The sequence below is a fragment of the Xiphophorus maculatus genome, chromosome 6, assembly GCF_002775205.1.
Source record: "Xiphophorus maculatus strain JP 163 A chromosome 6, X_maculatus-5.0-male, whole genome shotgun sequence".
NCBI classification, from domain to species: domain Eukaryota; kingdom Metazoa; phylum Chordata; class Actinopteri; order Cyprinodontiformes; family Poeciliidae; genus Xiphophorus; species Xiphophorus maculatus.
In genome coordinates, this window is record NC_036448.1 from 10,955,019 (window position 1) to 10,975,600 (window position 20,582).

At 37.5% G+C, this 20,582-nt stretch overlaps 1 protein-coding gene across 1 annotated transcript; it reads left to right on the plus strand.

The window, feature by feature from the left end:
- The first annotated feature begins 1,364 nt into the window (after positions 1-1,364).
- Positions 1,365-17,646, plus strand: LOC102234760 (integrin alpha-6-like). The gene is made up of 26 exons (XM_023336197.1): positions 1,365-1,631; positions 4,500-4,627; positions 5,365-5,444; positions 5,552-5,807; positions 7,052-7,183; positions 7,284-7,497; positions 7,592-7,785; positions 7,877-7,974; positions 8,411-8,535; positions 8,631-8,720; positions 9,211-9,272; positions 10,446-10,600; positions 10,691-10,834; positions 10,920-11,029; positions 11,154-11,310; positions 11,381-11,458; positions 11,793-11,860; positions 11,947-12,024; positions 12,100-12,202; positions 12,475-12,645; positions 14,228-14,317; positions 14,422-14,532; positions 14,891-14,989; positions 16,210-16,335; positions 16,424-16,499; positions 17,439-17,646. The coding sequence occupies exons 1-25, from the start codon at positions 1,456-1,458 to the stop codon at positions 16,487-16,489; spliced, it is 3,111 nt and encodes a 1,036-aa protein (XP_023191965.1). The 5' UTR covers positions 1,365-1,455; the 3' UTR covers positions 16,490-16,499; positions 17,439-17,646.
- Positions 17,647-20,582: the final 2,936 nt, after the last annotated feature.

Sequence of the window (20,582 nt, forward strand, 5' to 3'; positions counted from 1 at the left end):
CTGTACTAGATTGGAACACCTTTTCCTTTCCTAGATCATGAGTGAACATCAGTGGATTAATACTGAGCCTGTATATCTGGCTGCCCATTTGACCATTGACCCTAAGATACCTAAAAACAAGGTAATACAGCCACTTGTTTCACTTCTCTCTAAAACAAATAACCATGTTTTGATCAGGGATCTAGTCATTGAGAGCTACTGTTCTGTAACTATTAGATGCATCCCTTCTCCACCACACCTGAAAGCCTCATTACCAGGCCCCTGCAGAGCTGGATTGCTGCTGATGAAGGAATGTAGCTATTTGATTCAGGTGTGTTGGTGCAGAGATGCATCTAGAAGTTGCAAGATAATAAATTGAAGACAGGACCTTAGCACACTTGGAATAGATCTTTATTTTGACAATGACACCACAACAACAACAACAATAATAATAGTAAAGATAATAATTATAACCACAATAAAACTCTCCCTGAAAATTAGGTTTATTGGAAAAACTGAGAAATATATTCAGGGTGTTTGCAACAAGAAAATTGTACAAGAGCAGTTGAAGTAGTTCAACTAATTTGACCCAAATTCAGTACTGGATCCTAATTTCAATGTCACCAGTAGTGTCAAGATTATTATTATTATTATTATTGTTGTTGTTGTTATTGCACTACTTAAACAGGAAAAACCCATCAAGATTTAAATTTTAATTAATTTATTTAAAATGATGACTCTAAAGAAAACATCACAAGAGACATTACACTCATGCAACATCAGTTATCATCAAATATAAATGAAAAGGAAAAACAAATCCGATAACATATTCAACAGTGCAGTCAAACAATTTAGCAGTCAAATCATTTGCATTCAGCTTTCTGACTATTTAAAATGCTTAGTATCTTTAGTAAATAATTATGAATATTTGGCTATTTAATACATTTGTTTTTGCTCATTCAGTGAAACAAGCTCCTCAGATGGGGCTAATTCTGAAGCTGTAGCGCTCAGCCCTGAGAATATGAAGGAAACTGAGACATTTACTCATAAAAAGATTCATCAGGAACCAGCTGGTGTCTGCAAGTCACATTTGCAGACATATATAGCAGTTAAAAGAACTGAAGATACCCTCATATAGAAATAAAAAATTTAGAGTAGTCATATAAAGATTAATTTTCCGTTTAATTTAGAGAAACTACTTGTAATGTTAGTTGTGCTTAGACTATTTAATTTTTCTTTTGTTCATTGAAAACAGCTGCAAGTTGGTACATAAAAAAACCCCCCTGAGGTTATAGAATTGTAGGTGCAACAGTTTGTGAGTTAGATATGAAGCATTTAAGGTGTGGTGAAGGACAGGAGGGAGGAGCAGAACATTTAACAACATTTAACTCTCATCTGGTGTCTCTTGTATTGCATTCTGCACCTTCTTCCCCAAAGACTCACCTTTTTGCCTCTTAAGGGAAGATTTACACACTAATGGAGGGCTGCACCACCAGAGGACTGTGGTTGTTCATCTTGTTACTAGGATGTAGGCGACTCTCTGCATTCAATTTGGACACAGAAAATGTCCTGCAGAGAAATGGAGACCCGGGGAGCCTGTTCGGCTTTTCTCTCGCAATGCACCAGCAACTTAGACCAGAGGACAAGAGAATGTAAGAACCAAAGTATGAGTTTAGATAAAATGTATATTTGGAAATTAATTGATTTTGCATTGTTCAAGTCTAAGTCTTAGGTTTTTGCACCAACTGTGTTTGCTTGTGTCACTTTCTTTCCAGGTTACTAATTTTTAGACTTGCAGTTTTGCTCACTTCTTTCTTTTTAGGTTGTCTTCAGGTGAGACCAGAGGAAAATGTTTCTTTTTCATGCCACATGAAGGCAGCTTGCAATCATGTTAGTGGTGTGCTTGAAAAGCTGAAATAAACTGGGGGTTAGAGCCCAGAAGTGGGCCAGGAAACACCAATTAGGAGTTCTGTAGCTCTCAGAACCTTAGATAAATTTGAAATGGCTAGCTGACGACAAAAATTGTGGACTTAATCCATAATCAGGTAGTTTACAAATTGTCTTTTTACTATGCTGTCATTTAGTTGGCTTGATGGAATGGTTGCATGCATTAATACATGCATACATTTAGGGTAACCATAGCGTTATGGATCTCTGCCATTGCTGACTTGTAGGTAAAGAGTTTGACGAAGATCGAGTTTTTTTCTCTTAAATTGATAATGTAGTAAAGTTTTAAATTTGCACCTCTGACGCAGAGCAGTTGTGATAGGGCAAGTAACTTCTTGAGTGACAACTTCCTTTCCTTTGTTTTGCTCAAAGGTGGTACTGCTTACTGTTGTGTACTTATTTGCATTTGATTAACAAAAACCTGAAGATTATTAAAGTGTTCCTGGAGTCTTTCATTGGCAATAAGATAAACACTAGCAAAGCATTGAGGTATTAACCTTTGCCACTTGGGAGAGCACTAGAGGTCAGCGTGCTGCTTGATGCTCGCTTAGCTTGAGGCAAAAGAAGAGGCAGGTAATTAATTTGTCCTCGGAGTTCTCTAAGGTATTTTTGCACCAACATGTATACTGACATGTTTGGATGATACAGCTGGGTGTGCACAGTGAGTCACAACACTGTTTTTCATTCTATTCATGCCAACCTTTAGTCAGACTTGCGCGTTCCAGAGACTTTATGTCCTGAAGGGATGAATTTTCTTGTACCGACAGGAGTGGGTGGGGACCCATGAATGTCTGCTTGTGTTTTGGTCTCACTTCTGCAAGATGAGGTTGTCTCCATGAGGATGTGGAAGAGAGGTTCAACTTGAAAAGGTGTTCATAGTGGAAATAAATGTAAGTTTTAGAGATTTAGGAGGGGAAGTGTGTGAGGATATGAATGTCAGTGCTGCTGCTGAAAAAAATAAAAGTAATTTGGAAAAAATGGGAAGAGGAGCAACTAAAGTAAACCACAAAAACCAACAGCCAGTGCAAAAGTGATTCACTAATTTACTGGGAGAAACTCTTAACATTTTATACTAAAGTTAGTTACACATTCACTAACTTGTGCAAGTGAATATAATAGGTATATCTGAGAGAGAAATTGAATGTACAACATCTGTCCTAATCAGGATTTCTTTTGTTCCTTCATTCTGACCAGGCATTTAACAACATGCATTGATTAATACCGAGTCCCAGTGCTTCATTAAAGTTCATAAAGCCACTGCCAAGAATTTTCATTATTCTTGGGATTGTAGTTTTGTGTGAACATTTATTGTTTTGTTTTTCTCTCTAAGTCACTGCTATGTTATTTTAGTTGTAGTTAGATTTGGTTTTTAGTTAGTATTTTATTCTGATAGTCTTGTTCAGTGCATTTGCAGTTACACCGTGTTCACCGTGATATGCCTGTTGTGTTTTTTGTTTCAGCTCATTAACTACTACTTTCCAGATGCTTCAGTCTTTTCCATTATTCTTCATATATTTAATATATTTAATACTTTATATCTTTTTGTCCAAGCTGGAGCTTGCAATATGCTGACCCAACTTTAGCTGGGTCAGCAGTCAGCTGCTGACAGTTAAGATAGCATAATGTTGTGACACTTTATCTTAAATATGCATCTTCCTCAATATGCATTAAAGCATCTCTAGTTGGTTTTCCATATGTGCCTTTTTGGTTCTGATTAAGTCTCATTTATTCTGTTTTCATTCATTTGTTTCTGCATTCCCAGTTTTTGGATAATTTTACCTTTTAAATGAAAGTTAAAATTCTCAAGGATTCTGCCTGGACTCTACAGAGGTTCAGTTTTTAGCACTGTTGACTCTTTGTGGTGAAAGACCGAGTTATCATGTTTGAGAAGATGCCCAGAATTGTATTTGTAATCAGTATCATTACTATAGAATTGCATTTAGTTGTAACTACCAGGAGCTGTGGGAGGTTGGGGGCGGGATGGACAAATTGATATAGCCATGGTTATGTGTAAGTTTGGCTCCTGTGTTAAGAAGAAATTCAGAATAATTGTTTTCTCCTCTATTAATGGTGAGATATATTCTGTTCAATGTTTTATTTTTAATGCAAATACTATTTTTTCAAGGGATTTCTCTGAATGTGTAAAGCATCATTTCCAGTCCAATTTTCTAGAGGTTTGATATACGCCTTCTGTTTCAGCGCATGTGATGCCCCTTTTATAATAAACATCCAACTGCTGGTTCGTTCTGCTGCAGTAGAGAGAGACTTGATTGCTGGCAAAAGGCAACTCTTCACTCTGATTATTTTTTTTAGTAGATGAATCAGGAAATGTTTAGTATGATTCATTATCAGAGGGTGACATTTAAAAAGGTCAAACCATGGCTGTTGCATGGGTAAATTTAATTTGCTAAACAGGACTAGGTCCTACTGTTGGGAGCAAAAGAACCAAAAAAATGCCCTCAGAAAACTTGCCTAGATGGTGGCAATGTTATCACAAAAGAAAAAGGGCACCTTAAGATTTTGTTGATGCTATGTCAAAGAATTGCCTTGATATGCATGTGCTTCTGTTGCAGACTGCTGGTTGGAGCGCCACAAGCCAAAGCGCTGAATAATCAGAAATCTAAGGTGACAGGAGGACTCTACAAGTGTGAAATCAGCCCCAAACCTAGTGATTGCCAAAGAATTATGTTTGATAATGATGGTAAGTTATATTCTGACTGACTTTTCTGTTTTTCCGGTTTCAACCTTTTTTTTAAATCTATCTATCTATCTATCTATCTATCTATCTATCTATCTATCTATCTATCTATCTATCTATCTATCTATCTATCTATCTATCTATCTATCTATCTATCTATCTATCTATCTATCTATCTATCTATCTATCTATCTATCTATCTGTCTATCTGTCTATCTGTCTGTCTGTCTGTCTGTCTGTCTGTCTGTCTGTCTGTCTATATGTACAGTATATATACAGTACAGACCAAAAGTTTGGACACACCTTCTAATTCAATGGGTTTTCTTTATTTTCATGACTATTTATAAGGCAAGAAATCCCACTTATTAACCTGACAGGGCACACCTATGAAGTGAAAACCATTCCAGGTGACGACCTCTTGAAGCTCATCAAGAAAATGCAGAGTGTGTGCAAAGCAGTAATCACAGCAAAAGGTTGCTACTTTGAAGAAACTAGAATATAAGGGGTATTTTCAGCTGTTTTACACTTTTTTGTTTAGTGCATATTTTCACATGTGTTATTCATAGTTTTGATGCCTTCAGTGTGAATCTACAATGTCAATAGTCATGAAAATAAAGGAAACTCATTGAATTAAAAGGTGTGTCCAAACCTTTGGTCTGTACTGTATATATAAACAAAAAATACAAAATCTCAGTTTTATTGTGTTGTTTATCTTTTGACTTTTGTCTGTTCTTTCATAGAAAATTTGTCAATCGAAAAGAAAGAAAATCAGTGGATGGGGGTGTCGGTCAGCAGTCAAGGGCCAGGAGGCAAAATTTTAGTGAGAATACCGTTCCAAAAAGACATTTAGATTTTTTTTCCAAACATTTATGTTCAAGGTATCAGTCAGAATCTCTCGGTCATTATGTCCTTCTCTCTCCATGGCAGACATGTGCCCATCGGTACCAGGAATTGAAATCTCAAACCCGAAACATCCTCGGCCGCTGCTATGTGCTAAGCCAAGACGTAACTCTTAAAAAATCAATGGAAGATGGAGTGGAAGATGGAGGCAACTGGTATTTTTGTAAAGGTCGGAACCCGGGCCATCAGCTGTTTGGTTCCTGCCAGCAGGGCGTCTCTGTTGCATTCGACATGGAACACCGCTATTTCATCTTTGGAGCTCCAGGAGCTTATGACTGGAAAGGTATTGTTTTTAGGTTAAACTTGCCACAGGCTACAAGACGTTGAAACGGTTTTTAAACAGTGCTTTTAGTTAGTTTTTAAAGACCAACTGAAAGCTCTTTTGTCTTTATTGTGCTTCTTATGCTTGCTTTTATTCTTTGTATAAGTTTGCTTTTTGTTGTACAGAGTGTTGTGATTTTATTTCTGTGAAAATTACTTATTTACCTACATACATACTTGCTTTAGGCACCAGGACAGTTGAATAGATAGGATTTCTTTTCACTATAATTTATGTTTTGGAGTAATTATATATTTTTGAGAATCGATTAACTATTTTGATTGTTTCAACCATTGAAGAATATGGGTCTTAAGTAATAGCAGGATGTTGTCAGCATATAAACAAATTTTATGTTTGATTTGGTTAATTTAATTGGCATTCCTTTTATAAGAGTGTTTTGACAAAATGCTTCTGCAAGGGGTTCAGTAAAAATGGAAAACTAGGATTAAAAGAGATGTTTTTGGCTCAATATGCACTGCTCCCAGTTCCCATGGAGACGAATAAAGTTTTATCTTATCATTACAAAAGGATTTGTGACAGATTCATTTTGTGATAAAGCTGCAGTATAAAACTTTTATTTAAAAAAAAGGTTTTTTTTACATATTTGTTAAAATTTCCACCATGTCGTGACAACATAATACATAAGCTGTGAAAAGATCGAACTCCTCCCAGTGCTACTGTTGCTGTCTCGAGAAATTCACAGCTTCAAGTAAAAAAGCAACCAATCAGAGCCAGGGGGAGGGTCTTAGCGTTGTCAATTAACCTCATGTACTTGATGTGGTAAAGGTGGATGAACATCTTACTGTTTACTGTTTATCCACCCTCACCGGTGGCCAGGCTAACTAGCCTTTGGGCTCATGGCAGGCTCTGCTGTCAGGAACAAGCTGAGAGCAAGAGGGAGGGATGTGAGCAGAGTGTACACAAGATTGATTGACAGTACTATGACACTCCCCACCCCCTTTCTGCCCTTGATTGGTTGTTTCTGGTTAGTGCTGGGAACACAGGGAAAAGGCGAAGGAGCAAATTTTTTTCACAGATTGTTCATCTCATACCATAGTCACGACATTGTGGCGGTTTTAACAAATATGTAAAAAAAGATAGTAAAAGTTACACACTGCAGTCTTGAGATTTTAGTAGACTTTTGTAAAACATCAATTAATCTTGTCTCTTCTCTCCTTTGGTATACTTGTTTTTTTCTTTTAACTAAGGCTTGGTGCGCATGGAGCAAAGGAATGACACTCTTTTTGACCTGGGTTTATATGACGAGGTGCCATTGGAAACGGGAGGTGAGAAGGCGAAAAGACCCAGTGACGTCCCTACTCCTGACAACAGCTACTTGGGTAAAATACTTGTGTTTTATCCTTATGCCAGTTATACATTTTTTATTAGCTGATTTACCTTCCATGTTGTAAATCGTAACTATTTTGAACTCTGTTTTAGGTTTCTCCATGGCCGTTGGACAAGCTTTGACCAACAAGGGTCAGCTGACGGTGGTGGCAGGAGCTCCCAGAACTAACTTCACTGGAGCGGTGATTCTGCTAAAGAAAGGCTCTACAGCTCGAGGAGACATGCTAGCGGAGTTCACGCTTGAAGGGGAGGGCCTGTCTTCCTCCTTTGGATACGATCTGACTGTCCTGGATCTCAACAAGGATGGGTAAGAGTCCAGATTGACCCACAGACAGCTCACTTCTGCTCTCACTTTAATTTTGACGGTCCTCTTCTGAGTCTGTGATCTTCTTGTTCGTTAGCTGGGATGACATAGTTGTTGGAGCCCCTCAGTATTTTGAGAAGGACTCGGAAATTGGAGGAGCTGTCTACGTTTACATCAACAAGGCTGGAAAGTGGAATGAAGTCATACCAACAAGAATAGATGGACCTGCAGATTCCATGTTTGGCCTCGCTGTGGAAAACCTTGGCGATATCAACCAGGACGGTTACCATGGTAAGGAGGCATAATTTGTGTGCCTGTATGTGTGCAGTTGTTGACGCCCTTTATGTTGTAAAGATGCTCAAGCATACTGCCTTGCTGTCAGATTTTGCAGTCGGAGCTCCTTATGAAGACAACGGGGCAGGAAAGGTCTACATTTTCCATGGATCAGCCACAGGAGGATTCAGAAAAAAAGCCACACAGGTGTGGAAACTAGTACAATCCCTTTCTAAATTTTCCAATTTGAGACTCTCCCTCAGCGTGTTACAATGGATAATTAGGAAGAGGCCAAAACATATTTGGTGTAGCTCAAACTATTTTTAAAGGACTTTTATGTATTAATTTCCTAATTCTCATTTAAAGTTATATATATACCTAAAATCATGTCCAAATGGGCATTTTTCCAGTGGGACTGTTCTTTTTATAGATAGTTGACACAAAGCTATCTTTCTGTTTTTTATCTACATTGCACATTTTCAAGATGTCTTTGAAAGTTTTTGTCAAATTAAAATAAATATTTTAAACTTTTGGAAGACAAAATATTCTATTTAGTATTTTTTTCCCCTATTGGACACCAAATACATACATGTCTCTTTTTATGCAGTAGGTAACCCACGCCTTAACAAAACTTGTGTTTTAGGTTTTGTCCAGCAAGTCGGGAGTGAGGCAGTTTGGCTATTCATTAGCAGGCAACATGGACCTGGACAAGAACTCGTATCCAGACCTGGCTGTTGGATCCCTCTCAGACTCTGTCTTTATCTATAAGTGAGAAAGTTAAAGCTGATGCACTGATGCATTGCTATGACCTAGCGCCGCTTAACAATATTTACAGAGATGCTCACTGAATTGTTTCTCAACAGAACCCGACCAGTTGTTAGCATTGAGAAGGATATCACTATTACACCAAAAAAAATTGACCTCACCAAGAAGAACTGTCCTGAAGGTGTCTGGTAAGCCCGTCTGTCTCGTCTTTCAACATCATCCTAGCAAAGACCTAATAATTACCGGTACTGGTAATTCTAACTTAGTTATATAAATCTAATCTGTTACAACATTATGTACTTTTTATAAAATCTTCTAGAAATACTGCTAGAAATATTACTTAGTCTTTCTTAAATTCGGTTTTGTCTCTTTCCCTTTTCCACATTTCTGTGTTGCCATGATTGTAGATTTGTTCAAATTGACCAAATACAATCCTAAAACAAGTCTCTGAACTTGTGTTTAGTAAATATGGTTTAAAACTAATAAGATGTCTATTTTCTTATAGAAAATGATTTTGACAGGAATTTTTTTCCATGGTATTTCATGCTACTTTGTGCGAATATCTAATTTTATACCTAATATGTGCTTTTGACTTTTAGACATGTAAAAATCTGCTTAAACATAAACTTGCCAGAGATACTGTATGACAGATTTTAGTTTAACTTTTTGTTCTCACAGCCTGAAAGTTGAAGCATGCTTCCGCTACACTGCTGGCGCACAGAGCTCTTCTACCCCGCTGAGTGAGCAGAACCTCATTTTCCTTTCAAATCATTTTGCTAAAACAGTTATCTTTATTACATTTTCACAATGTAGATATCAGCAGTATGAAATGAAAAACGTGTTTGCCTCCTTGTATATTTGGACCGTTTTTGTTTTTTAGTCAAGCCTAAATGTTTCATTCAGCATTTCTATGGACTGGCGAGTCTTATTCTGCAAGCAAACAACCGTACCTAATTACTTCTCTTCAAGAAATCACTTATGGACAACCATTTTGTCGACATGAAGCACGCCAAAAGATCGCAAACCGCAACTCAGATTGGCATAATAACCTCAACTTAGACAAATTCAAGAGCACAGAATGTGTTGAATAGATCACCAAGGCTTTGGGACATCAGTGAACCACAGCAGAAGCCAGAATGCACAAATGAAACAAACAGGTTGCACAGTTGGTAGCACTGATGCCTTACAGCAAGAAGGTCCGGGGTTCGAACATGACTGTCAGGTTAATTAGTCTCTCTAAACTCTCCTTAGGTGTGGGTGTGGGTGTGCATGGTTGTTTGTCCTGTTTGTCTGACCCCTCGAGGGATAAGCGTGTAAGATAATGGATGGATGGAAAAAACCCAAAAAAACATGGAACAGTACTGAATCAAGTGGCAGCAGTTGTGCATCCACAACTTATCCAGGAAGTCACAAAAGAACCATGAACCATGATCCCATTAGTCAAAGGTCCATGATTCAACAATAAGAGAGACAATGACAACTATAATAGAGTTTCAAGAGCAAAACAACATCCAAAACAACTGAGCCAAAGAACCCAAAAGCCTGCATCATATAAAAAAAGTTATGTATATATATTTTTTTGATGAGTCACATCAAACATATCTTGTTGACTCCAAAGACTTTAGTGAAATTATTATCTGGTCTGACTAAACATGAGATGAACTTATTGGAAAGTATATTTTCTGTTACATTTTGTTACAAACTAACAGCATTTCAGAAAAAAACATCATACCCACTATTAAACATAATGGTAGCAATTACCCTCCTCAGTTGTAAATTTCTTTAACTGTACAGTATTATTTTTCTGATGTTGTAAATTAGCCCTTACTGTACAGTCTATCATTCTTATTTTGTGTGAATTTGCACATAAATATCTTTTTCCTGTGCCGCATCCCCTCTTGTGTTGCATTTAGGGATGGAGTACAATTTTGAAGTGGATGCTGATCGCAAGAAAAACAATCTTGAGCCCAGGGGGGCATTTACAGATCTGGAAAATCTGTCTGCTGGGACCATTACCATGGATGCAAAAGAGCCACAAAAATGTGTCACTCGTACTCTTGTCATGAAGGTATTCATCTATGCATGTCTTTCTCTGTTGCTTATCTAAAAATGTATTGTGTGACATGACAAATATCGTGCGATGTTCCCCTCTTAACAGGACAATATTAAGGACAAGCTACGTGGGCTCCCCATCGACGTTTCTGTGAACATCCAGAATGCTAAACGTAAACGAAGACAGGCCCAAGTCGCTCAACTTGCACCTGTCCTGGATCCCAAAGATATAGAACCATTTCGATCAAACGTACGTTTGCATATTCTCGTTGTATATGTGAAATAATCACGCCTCGCTTTAATAGTGCTTCTGATGTGCATCAACATGCTTGCAGGTGGCATTTTTGAAAGATGGATGTGGCGACGATGATGTGTGCGCTAGCAACCTGATGCTAGAATATCGCTATGTCTACAAGGACGGAGACAGCGTTCATTCTTTAGAAATGTAAGACGATCAGATATAACCAATCCTAAGTCTAGGAAGGTTGTCTTTTCTACTGAAGCAAAGAAAGCTACACTGATCAGCATATGGGCTGTTGATATTTGCCTGTAATTCAATGTGTTTAAAGGGAAAATGGAGTACCAGTGATCTCGCTAAGTGGTCAAAAAAGCGCTGCCCTGGAAGTGACAGTGACCAATTCAAAGGGAGAAGATGCATATGAAGCTTTTATGGTTGCTAACTTCCCCAGATCTGTGACCTACGCTGCGTACATTCCTAATGCTGGAGTGAGTTTCTCTTCTCTGATAATCAGTCTGTACTTTCTGATTCTAAATGGTGAGTTGTCATTGATTGCAGCAAGTTTCCTGCAAACCAAACCAAAATGGATCTAAGGTCGACTGTGAAGTTGGGAACCCTTTCAAACGTGACTCAAAGGTGAGACAAAGTTACTTTGAGCTTCTATGCAGCACCTATTTAAGTTTAAATAATGTAGAAACCCATTCAATAAATTTTTATTTTATTGAAAAGTCTATTTCAGGAAGTTTATTAGTAAGTGAAACACATGAATTCTTGAAAGCCTTTATTTCTGTTATTATGATTTTCCACTTACATCTAATGAAAACATGATATCTAAAATTAGAATATTAAATAAAAGGAAAACATGTATGTTTTTTGCCTGCTTTCAGGATGTTATTTTAAAAGGTCCTTTTAACCTGTCAAACAAGTCTTATCATACTGTAATTTATTTAATATACGTGTTTGCTTATAGACAACCTTCTACATCCTGTTCGATATCACTAACACGACCGAAGTGGAAATTGAGCTCAAGTTAAAAACGTGAGTGTCTGATTCTGCTTCTGTAAACCTTTGGGTAGCTTTTAGTTCACTTCTTTTAGCATAGATCTTGTGTACATTTTTATCAGGACAAGTACGCAGCAGAATCTGGCGAATGTGAAAGCAAAGGCCAAGGTGGCCATCACACTGACGCTGTCCTTATCGGGGTAAGACATTTTCACATGGAAGAAACACAGTCATGTACTAATTCAGCCAACTGACCGCAAACTGCTTCTTTCCAGGCAAGTTGAACCATCTCAGGTCTACTACAATGGAGAGGCCAAAAGAGTGACGGACGTTAAGGCTGAAAGTGACATTGGCCCTGCCATCAAACACTGGTTCACTGTGAGTATAGAAAAGAGTGTCTGATGCCACAAGCTTGTACATTTAAAAAAAACAACAAAAAAGCTGATAATTGTTTCATACAAACAGACATCTACCCCTCTGGTCATGTGTAAAAAGCATTCAAATAAATTGAACTTTACTTGCAAGTTGTTAATTCTAAGCATAACCTTGCTTTTTTTGTACTTACAATACCCTTATATATTCAGTGATGTCATGCCAAATTTTAGTCTTACATATTTTCAAGGTATGAACTGATGTTCCCATTAAAACAGATAATCAACCGAGGAAAGCGACTGAAAGACATTGGACAAGCCACCCTTTACATAGAGTGGCCAAAGATGACAGACAAAAACAATCATCTGCTCTACCTGATGACGATCAGCTCCACAGGACTGAAGGAAATAAAGTGCTCTCCCAAAGAGGAGATCAACCATCTTGGAAAGGTGAGAAAAAAGATGAATCAAGCAGAAGAAGACCACTGTACGGACTAGTTAGACCGAGTTGAGAAATGATTGTGAACCAAGTCCAGAGGTGTGGTATCGGATCTGGAAATGGTCTGGAATCTGACCAGACCATTTCCAGATCGTCTATCTGGGAGGTAATTGGAGGGGCTGTGGTTAAAGGTTTCTTGGTGGTGACAGTCAAATGTGTCTCTTAGGAGGACATAATAAGAAAGCCATGATAACCATCCAACCAGACATATTGGATGTACTTCAAAAGATCCGAGGTGAAGTGCTCAGCTGAGAGGGTTTGGACGTCTGACTGGAAGGTTCCTTGGTCGGATCCCTCTGGATTTGTTTTGTCCAGCTTACTGGGAGGACTCATATTTCATTATTCTATTATTCGGGTCAATGGCGGTAGGAGTTTGTTGGGGTGCAGGTTTGAATACCTGCTCTGTCTCTGTTGTTATGTCCTTGAGCAAGACATTTCACCTGCCCTGCCTTCTGCTGGTGGTCAGAGGGTTTGGTGGCACTGGTTCATGGGAGCCTCACTTATGCCAGACTGCCTCAGGGCAGCTTAGGCTACAATCCAGTAGCTTGTCATCATCAGTGTGTGAATGTGTGAGTAAATAGGTGAATGGCTGAATGTAGCAGAAAGCACTTTCAGGTCTTGACAAAGCTCTATACAAGCAGTTAAATATGCTAAATTTAGCATTTAGCATATTTAACAGCTATCAGTGTTCGGAAATTTCTGAGATCCTCCATGAAAAGACGGACAACTTAGAAAAGTGAAGTTTGGACTCCCACCTCCGACATTTAATCATTCAAATGGCTCCGATGAGACAGTAAAACTACTTGGTCTTCATCTGCCTACTTGTCTGTTTTCAAATGTCAAAAGATTGAAGTATAATTTTGTGTTTAATACATGGATTACACCGGGTTACAAAAAAAAATTTTTGGAAGTTGTCTATGTTTTTTCAACTAAATTAGGACTATTTTGCATGGCTGAATCCTAAAATAACATTTACTTTTCTCAGTCAGGTCAGATTTTTATTCGTATTTGATTCAGAGAAATCCAATCTTCTTACTAAATGGATGACATTTTTATAACATTATTAGTTAATTTTTCTTAATATTTCTCACCCAAAAAATAAAGAAATAAAAAGATTCTAACAGAGTGTATTAAGTAAATGACACAAACTTGGATTTCTGTAAATTGAGTAATAAACACTGATAAGGGTTAGTACATGTAAGTTGAAAATTAAATCTTCGTTGTGCAAAATTCAGGATATGAACTTCTGTTTCTTCGAACGCCTCGTGTGCTCGGCAGCAGGGATATCTCATCGGTAATCAGCCATCATGACTGCATCCCAGCATCCCAAACTAATACGTGGCTTAGCTCAGAAAGTTGACCCGATTGAGCAAAACCAATGTGATTTTTGGATTCAGCACATCAAAATTACCCTAAAACCTCAGACATTATTTTTTTTGGCTGTTGGCCAGTGTTATTCCCACTGACTGAATACATGTTAAGGTAAGAACAAAGAATAATTATAATTTATAGGTATTTTTTGTCTTCTTTAAGAAATCGGTTAACAGAAAAAGAAGAGACATTACCAAAGGAATCAATGGGACAATTTCATTCTTCACCGGAGAAAAGAAGCACGAGACTTTGGTATTACAAAACAAGCACTTTCTTCTCTTCAGACTTTAAATACTATATTTAACATACGCTCCCCACCAGTCAGAGTAATGACACAATGATCTGTTTGTTTACAGTCGTGTGGCAGTGGAGCAAAATGTGTGACAATGAAGTGCCTCCTGGGGGACTTCGACTACAAGGCGACCATCACTCTGAGCTCTCGCCTGTGGAATAACACTTTCGTGGAGGTATGAAAGACGGACTATTATGTTTGTTCCACTAGGGATTTAAGATGAGCTGCAGGTTGTGAAGTTTGCTTATTTTGTGTGGATTATGTGAAATTAAAACCTTTTGTTAGTCTTATTTGACTTGCAGTTGTAGATTCTTTTTGTTGAGCCTATGCTAACATGAGCTTTATTCACTGATTTTAATTATGTTCTTCGATTGTTTTTAGAACAATTAAAGTTAAGCTTGAAAAAGCATCTGTCCTGAATCTGTGCAAGAGAAAGAAAATGCCTATTTTCAGTCATAAAGTCCGTGTTTCTGTTTTATGTCATTGCGACCAGCGCACATAAACCTGACCTTCTGCCTTCTCCTTAAATGAAGGAATATTCAGACTTCAATTATGTGGATGTGATGGTGAAGGCGTCGCTACATGTTAACAGCTCGACAAAAATAACAATGGAGGAGGGTGCTGAGACCCAGGTAAGGGCACACAAGTAGAAAATCATTTGTGTGTCACTGTTGAACCCAAAACAGAAACATGAGTCAGGAGAATGGACATAGAAATGTTTTTAAGCAATCCCGACACTGTAGGACCTTAAAATGACCGATTGATAAAATGATTCTTTCTTGGACTCTGTATTACAACTAAGTTTGACTTGAATTATATACATAACACCTTTCAAAAGTAGTCATGCCCCTTTAATTTGTAGGCATTGTAACCACAAAGCGTATTGTATTTTTGGGTATTTTACATAATAGATCATTACAAAATTGTGTAAAATTATACTTTATAATTAGTTGTGTAATTATAAATTGGAACAAGTTACCTAAGTTAGTAAAAAGGTATTTTAAATGGTAATTTAATCTGTGTATCCATCTATTGTGTATGCATTTGTTCAAAGAAAGAAAAATAATTTGGTGTTTTTTCGCTTCTGCTCAGTAAAACAAACAGAAAATTTTGACAAAACAAAAAAAAAGTTGTAAATCACTGTAATTCTTAAACATCGAAGGTTTTTTACATATTTAGTTTCTTAAAAGCTGCACAGTTACTTAATGTTTTCCATTTTGTTGGTCCAGAAAAGAGCTTTAGTATTTACGGGGAAAAAATGGGATATGTGGCTCACGGTTTGTCTGAAAACATTTGCTGTATAACCACATTTAATGAGTAAGTACAGCAAAGTTGCCTGTTATTGTTTTACCAATTTTTCTTTATTTTAAGAAGATTATAATTTCGTCAGAAAAAAAACGTATCCACACTACTGTATGAATACATCGTATGATTGCCTCATACGATATATTCGTATGAGGAAATCATACGATGTTAGATATTTTTTTAATCTAAAAAATAAAAAATATGTGGCACATTCACAAACATACCAAGAGGTGGCAGTCCACCACACCTGACAGTCCAGGCACGGCCAGCATTAGTCAGAGAGGCAGACAAAAAGCCCACGGTAATTCTGATGTGAAGGAGCTACAGATATTTGGAGCTCAGAATCTGCTGAGAGACTTATGATCTCTACAAAATAGCATTTAATAACAAGCTATTCAGGACTGATAGGGAAAAGTGATGGCGGTAAATACAGAGAAGTCCTGGAAAATATCTGTTTATACACATACATACAGTATATACAGTATGTATTCCACATTACCAGATAACCTCATACTAATGTTCTTGCTTTTTCTGTCATGATTTCCAGGTGAGGTTGTCCGTGTTTCCAGAGAGACGTTCGGCTCGGTACGGAGGAGTGGCGTGGTGGATCATTTTTCTGTCCATCCTGTTGCTCCTGCTGTTGCTGGCCCTGCTGGCTTTCCTTCTTTGGAAGGTATGAATAAAATACTTCATCACCGTCAACAAATGGCAGACATAAAAGCGCTCTGCAATAACGTTTTTATTGACGTGCCTCATTTTAGTGTGGAGTCTTTAAGAAAAACAAGGAGGGTTCATCAGACAAAGAGAAGCTGACATCAAACACATAAAAAGTCAGAGGTGAGATTTCATGGTTTCGTCTTACATTGGCCTTTCTTGGCACAGTCGTGCTACTTTCCATTACAACTGCATCTCATCACATTACAGTGTCAAAGTTAATGCAAAAAGTGAAACAGGTTCATTGCAGTTTTTTTCTTTCTGTTAAATCGACTATTATGGGCTTGCAATGAAAATTGCAAGCCAGTTTCTCAGAAAAACTGTATACAATAAATGAGTTTTTGCTCTGGTGTCTCATCTTTGTCTTGACAAAACGTCATAGATTGTCTGTGGGATTTGGGTGAGGTGGCTAATCAACAAAGTGACAAAATGGTCAATAAAGCATTGTTGGCTGGTGTCTCGTCCTATTGGAAAATAAAATTCACACTGTAGAATGGGCTTTAATTTAGAATCCTCTCAAAGCTGCAGTTATCCATATTCGTAGAGCAATTGTTTCCTTCCACTCAACATTTCAATTAATATTACTGGATACAGCAGTTGTGACGGCCAGCATTTTTAGCTTACCCTCCTTATGGAGAATGTCAGTGACTGTCCCGATGTTATGGAGGCCATAACATTTCTTTTCTCCTGTTCTTTTGTTCTTATGTAACATTTTTATGTTCTGAGAATTGAGCTGAATTTTGGGTCTTCGTGTATATTTATTTGAATGTGACTGCTAGAATAAACTTCTGTTATATATAAATACATATTGAGATACGTTTGGATTATTGTATGACTTAAGCTAACATTTTTGACAAGAAATTACCCCCTCCCCCATAAAAAGGTTTTATTAGTAACATTAATTTAAGAGAGGGAAGAGCAGACAAGGAGACTGGCTTATTGGTTTAAATATCAATACAGATCATCTTTTAGCTTGTTCTGTTTCAATTTAACACCAACTGACTTAGTCTGTATGAAAGTGTTGTGTTCATTAGAATTTAAAATGTTTTCTTCTCTTCACAGGGCACCAAAGATGGAAGTACATCATTTTCAAATGTTACCAAACAGAGCCACGTTCACAACACTGGATCAGATGAAAGAAAAACCTTTGAGAAATCAAAAAGTGTGGATAACGTTGCATGACAAGAATTCTTAATGTACAGTACAGACCAAAAGTTTGGACACACCTTTTAATTCAATGAGTTTCCTTTATTTTCATGACTATTGACATTGTAGATTCACACTGAAGGCATCAAAACTATGAATAACACATGTGGAAAAAACAAAATTTCTGAAGAAATTTAGCCGGGGCCTGCCAAGGCGCGCCCGTGGGGTTTGGGCCCGGCGTCGTCACGCCACAAATTTGCATCGACGCTAAAGAACGCCGCTACGTAATCAGTGGCATGCGGAGAACCGCAAGAACGTTAAGTGAGGTGGACGTGCACCATTCGGTACGATTTAAAATTTTCTCAAGGCTTTTATTTTGGAAGTTTTGTTAAACTTCATTTCAAAGGGCCAAACTAATCCCATGCGTAATAGTCCTTGGGTTAAAATAGTTATATAATGCTCAAAACACAAGTAGCTGATGTAAAAATATTCAAGGCTTTTATTTTGAAATTTTCAGTATGCTTCATTTTAAAGTTCCGAACTAATACCACGTGTAAGAGTGCTTTGGATGAAAAAGTCAAATAAAGCCAAAAAGAGCAATTACGTCATGTAAAAATATTCAAGGCTTTTATTTTGAAATTTTCAGTATGCTTCATTTCAAAGGGCCAAACTAATACCATGTGTAACAGTGCTTTGGATGAAAAAGTCAAATAAAGCCAAAAAGAGCAATTACATGATGTAAAAATATTCAAGGCTTTTATTTTGAAATTTTCAGTATGCTTCATTTTAAAGTTCTGAACTAATACCACGTGTAAGAGTGCTTTGGATGAAAAAGTCAAATAAAGCCAAAAAGAGCAATTACGTCATGTAAAAATATTCAAGGCTTTTATTTTGAAATTTTCAGTATGCTTCATTTTAAAGTTCTGAACTAATACCACGTGTAAGAGTGGTTTGGATGAAAAAGTCAAATAAAGCCAAAAAGAGCAATTACCTGATGTAAAAATATTCAAGGCTTTTATTTTGAAATTTTCAGTATGCTTAATTTTAAAGTTCCAAAATAATCCCATGTGTAACAGTTACTGAGTTAAATCAGTTATATACAGCCCATAGCAGCGGGTAGTTCTAAAGGCCAGTTCTCAGTCCTGATCTGTTTCAACTGAGGATAGATAGAACTACAGTGATGCGAATTTGTAGTCCAAATCAGCAGCCAACAGCCTCTTGAGTTCCGTTGCCATGGTAAATAATGGTCTCAGCAGGTGTGAGCTGTGAGTCATACATGCTCAAACACACAATTGTGTGTTTGAGCCAACACGGTTTACTGAAAAAAAGCATTGGAAACAAATCCTTCTTGTTCGGGAACCGTAATACATATTCGAAAAGCGTTTCGAGCGTATGAGAGGCCTATGTGTCGTCTGCGATAGTCCCGAGATTCATATCTGTACCTCACTCAGAGCATTTACAGCGATGAGAGAAAGAAATGTTGTGCCCAGATCTGAAATTCTATTCAAATACATGGGAGAGAGCCTCAGACAGCCTCAGAAAATCCTGTCGCATGACTTTGCTCTGAAGCACCGTGACAGAAAACCGTACGGTCTAGATAAATTTCGAAAACATTTTACCGGAGCAGACAGGCGTATCAATGTCAGGACCGATTTTGATACTAATCGTGCGATATTTGTGGGCGTGATGGCGATTTCAAAAATGATTTGGGCTGAAAAAGTTGTCTTCATCTCTCACTCTAAGCAGCCAGAGACGCACTCTAACTTTAGGAAAAATGAGAAACTTTGGGTCGCTTAGAGGCAAATTGTGGACAAACCGTAACTGGTATCGACGAGCCGTCTTCACTTTCGAAGAGATCACAGACGTATCTACAAAATGAAATTTGAATGGCATTTCTAGGTGAATTTGTGACGACACAGCAAATCCTCAAAAATAGGGTATTTCTAGGATTTTTCCCATTGAGTTATAATGGGGTTTTTTTCGTAGTTTTTTGCGAATTATGTCGCCACGTTAAGGCCAAATCCCACCAGAAGTAATAGCTGGAATGGCGTGAATTTTCTGCAGGTTTTGATACCTCATTTGTAGGTGTGCACCAAGCGGTATGAGCCGCATTAACGGTTACGGAAGAAAAATAAAGAAGAATAAAGAAACACTTTCTCCGACAATAACAATAGGTTCCTGCCATTGCTTTGCATGGCAGGCCCCAAATATGCACTAAACAGAAAAGTGTAAAACAACTGAAAATAGCCCTTATATTCTAGTTTCTTCAAAGTAGCAACCTTTTGCTGTGATTACTGCTTTGCACACACTCTGCATTTTCTTGATGAGCTTCAAGAGGTCGTCACCTGAAATGGTTTTCACTTCATAGGTGTGCCCTGTCAGGTTAATAAGTGGGATTTCTTGCCTTATAAATAGTCATGAAAATAAAGAAAACCCATTGAATTAGAAAGGTGTGTCCAAACTTTTGGTCTGTACTGTATATACAGTCATATTTTTGGTGGGTCTTGTTTTTGTACATTGAGAGATGAAAATTTGGAAATACAATATATTTTTGAAAATTAAGGTGTTGAGGATCAAATATGAAAAGTGGTTGTTGGGGGGCGGGAGGGCTTTTTAAATTAAATTTATGAGAAACACTGTACTGCATCAGAGCCAAAAGCAACAGGTTCTCATGTGGTGCAGATAGCACTTAGTTTGGCAGCTGTAAAGAAAAGTTTTTATATTTTTAAAGGAATTTCTTCTGCTCTTGCAAAGACTATTTTCAAGCCAATAAGCAAGAAGTGTAAATACTCATGATGAAACCAAAATGCAACCTTTCCCCAGCATACAGTTTGTATTACCAGATCACGCATTTGTATTCTCCAGTGCAGATGACAATTTGCCATAGTTTTTATTTCTAGACAGAGTTGTGTATGTGTTGCCATACAGTAAACGTTTGTCTAATACACAGCTGCCAGATATGTTGAGTTCAAATGAATGTTTTTTTTTAATACTTTGAATAAAATGTTAATTTTCTTGTGTTTCCCCATTCATATTTTGTTAAATGAGAATATCAAGCAA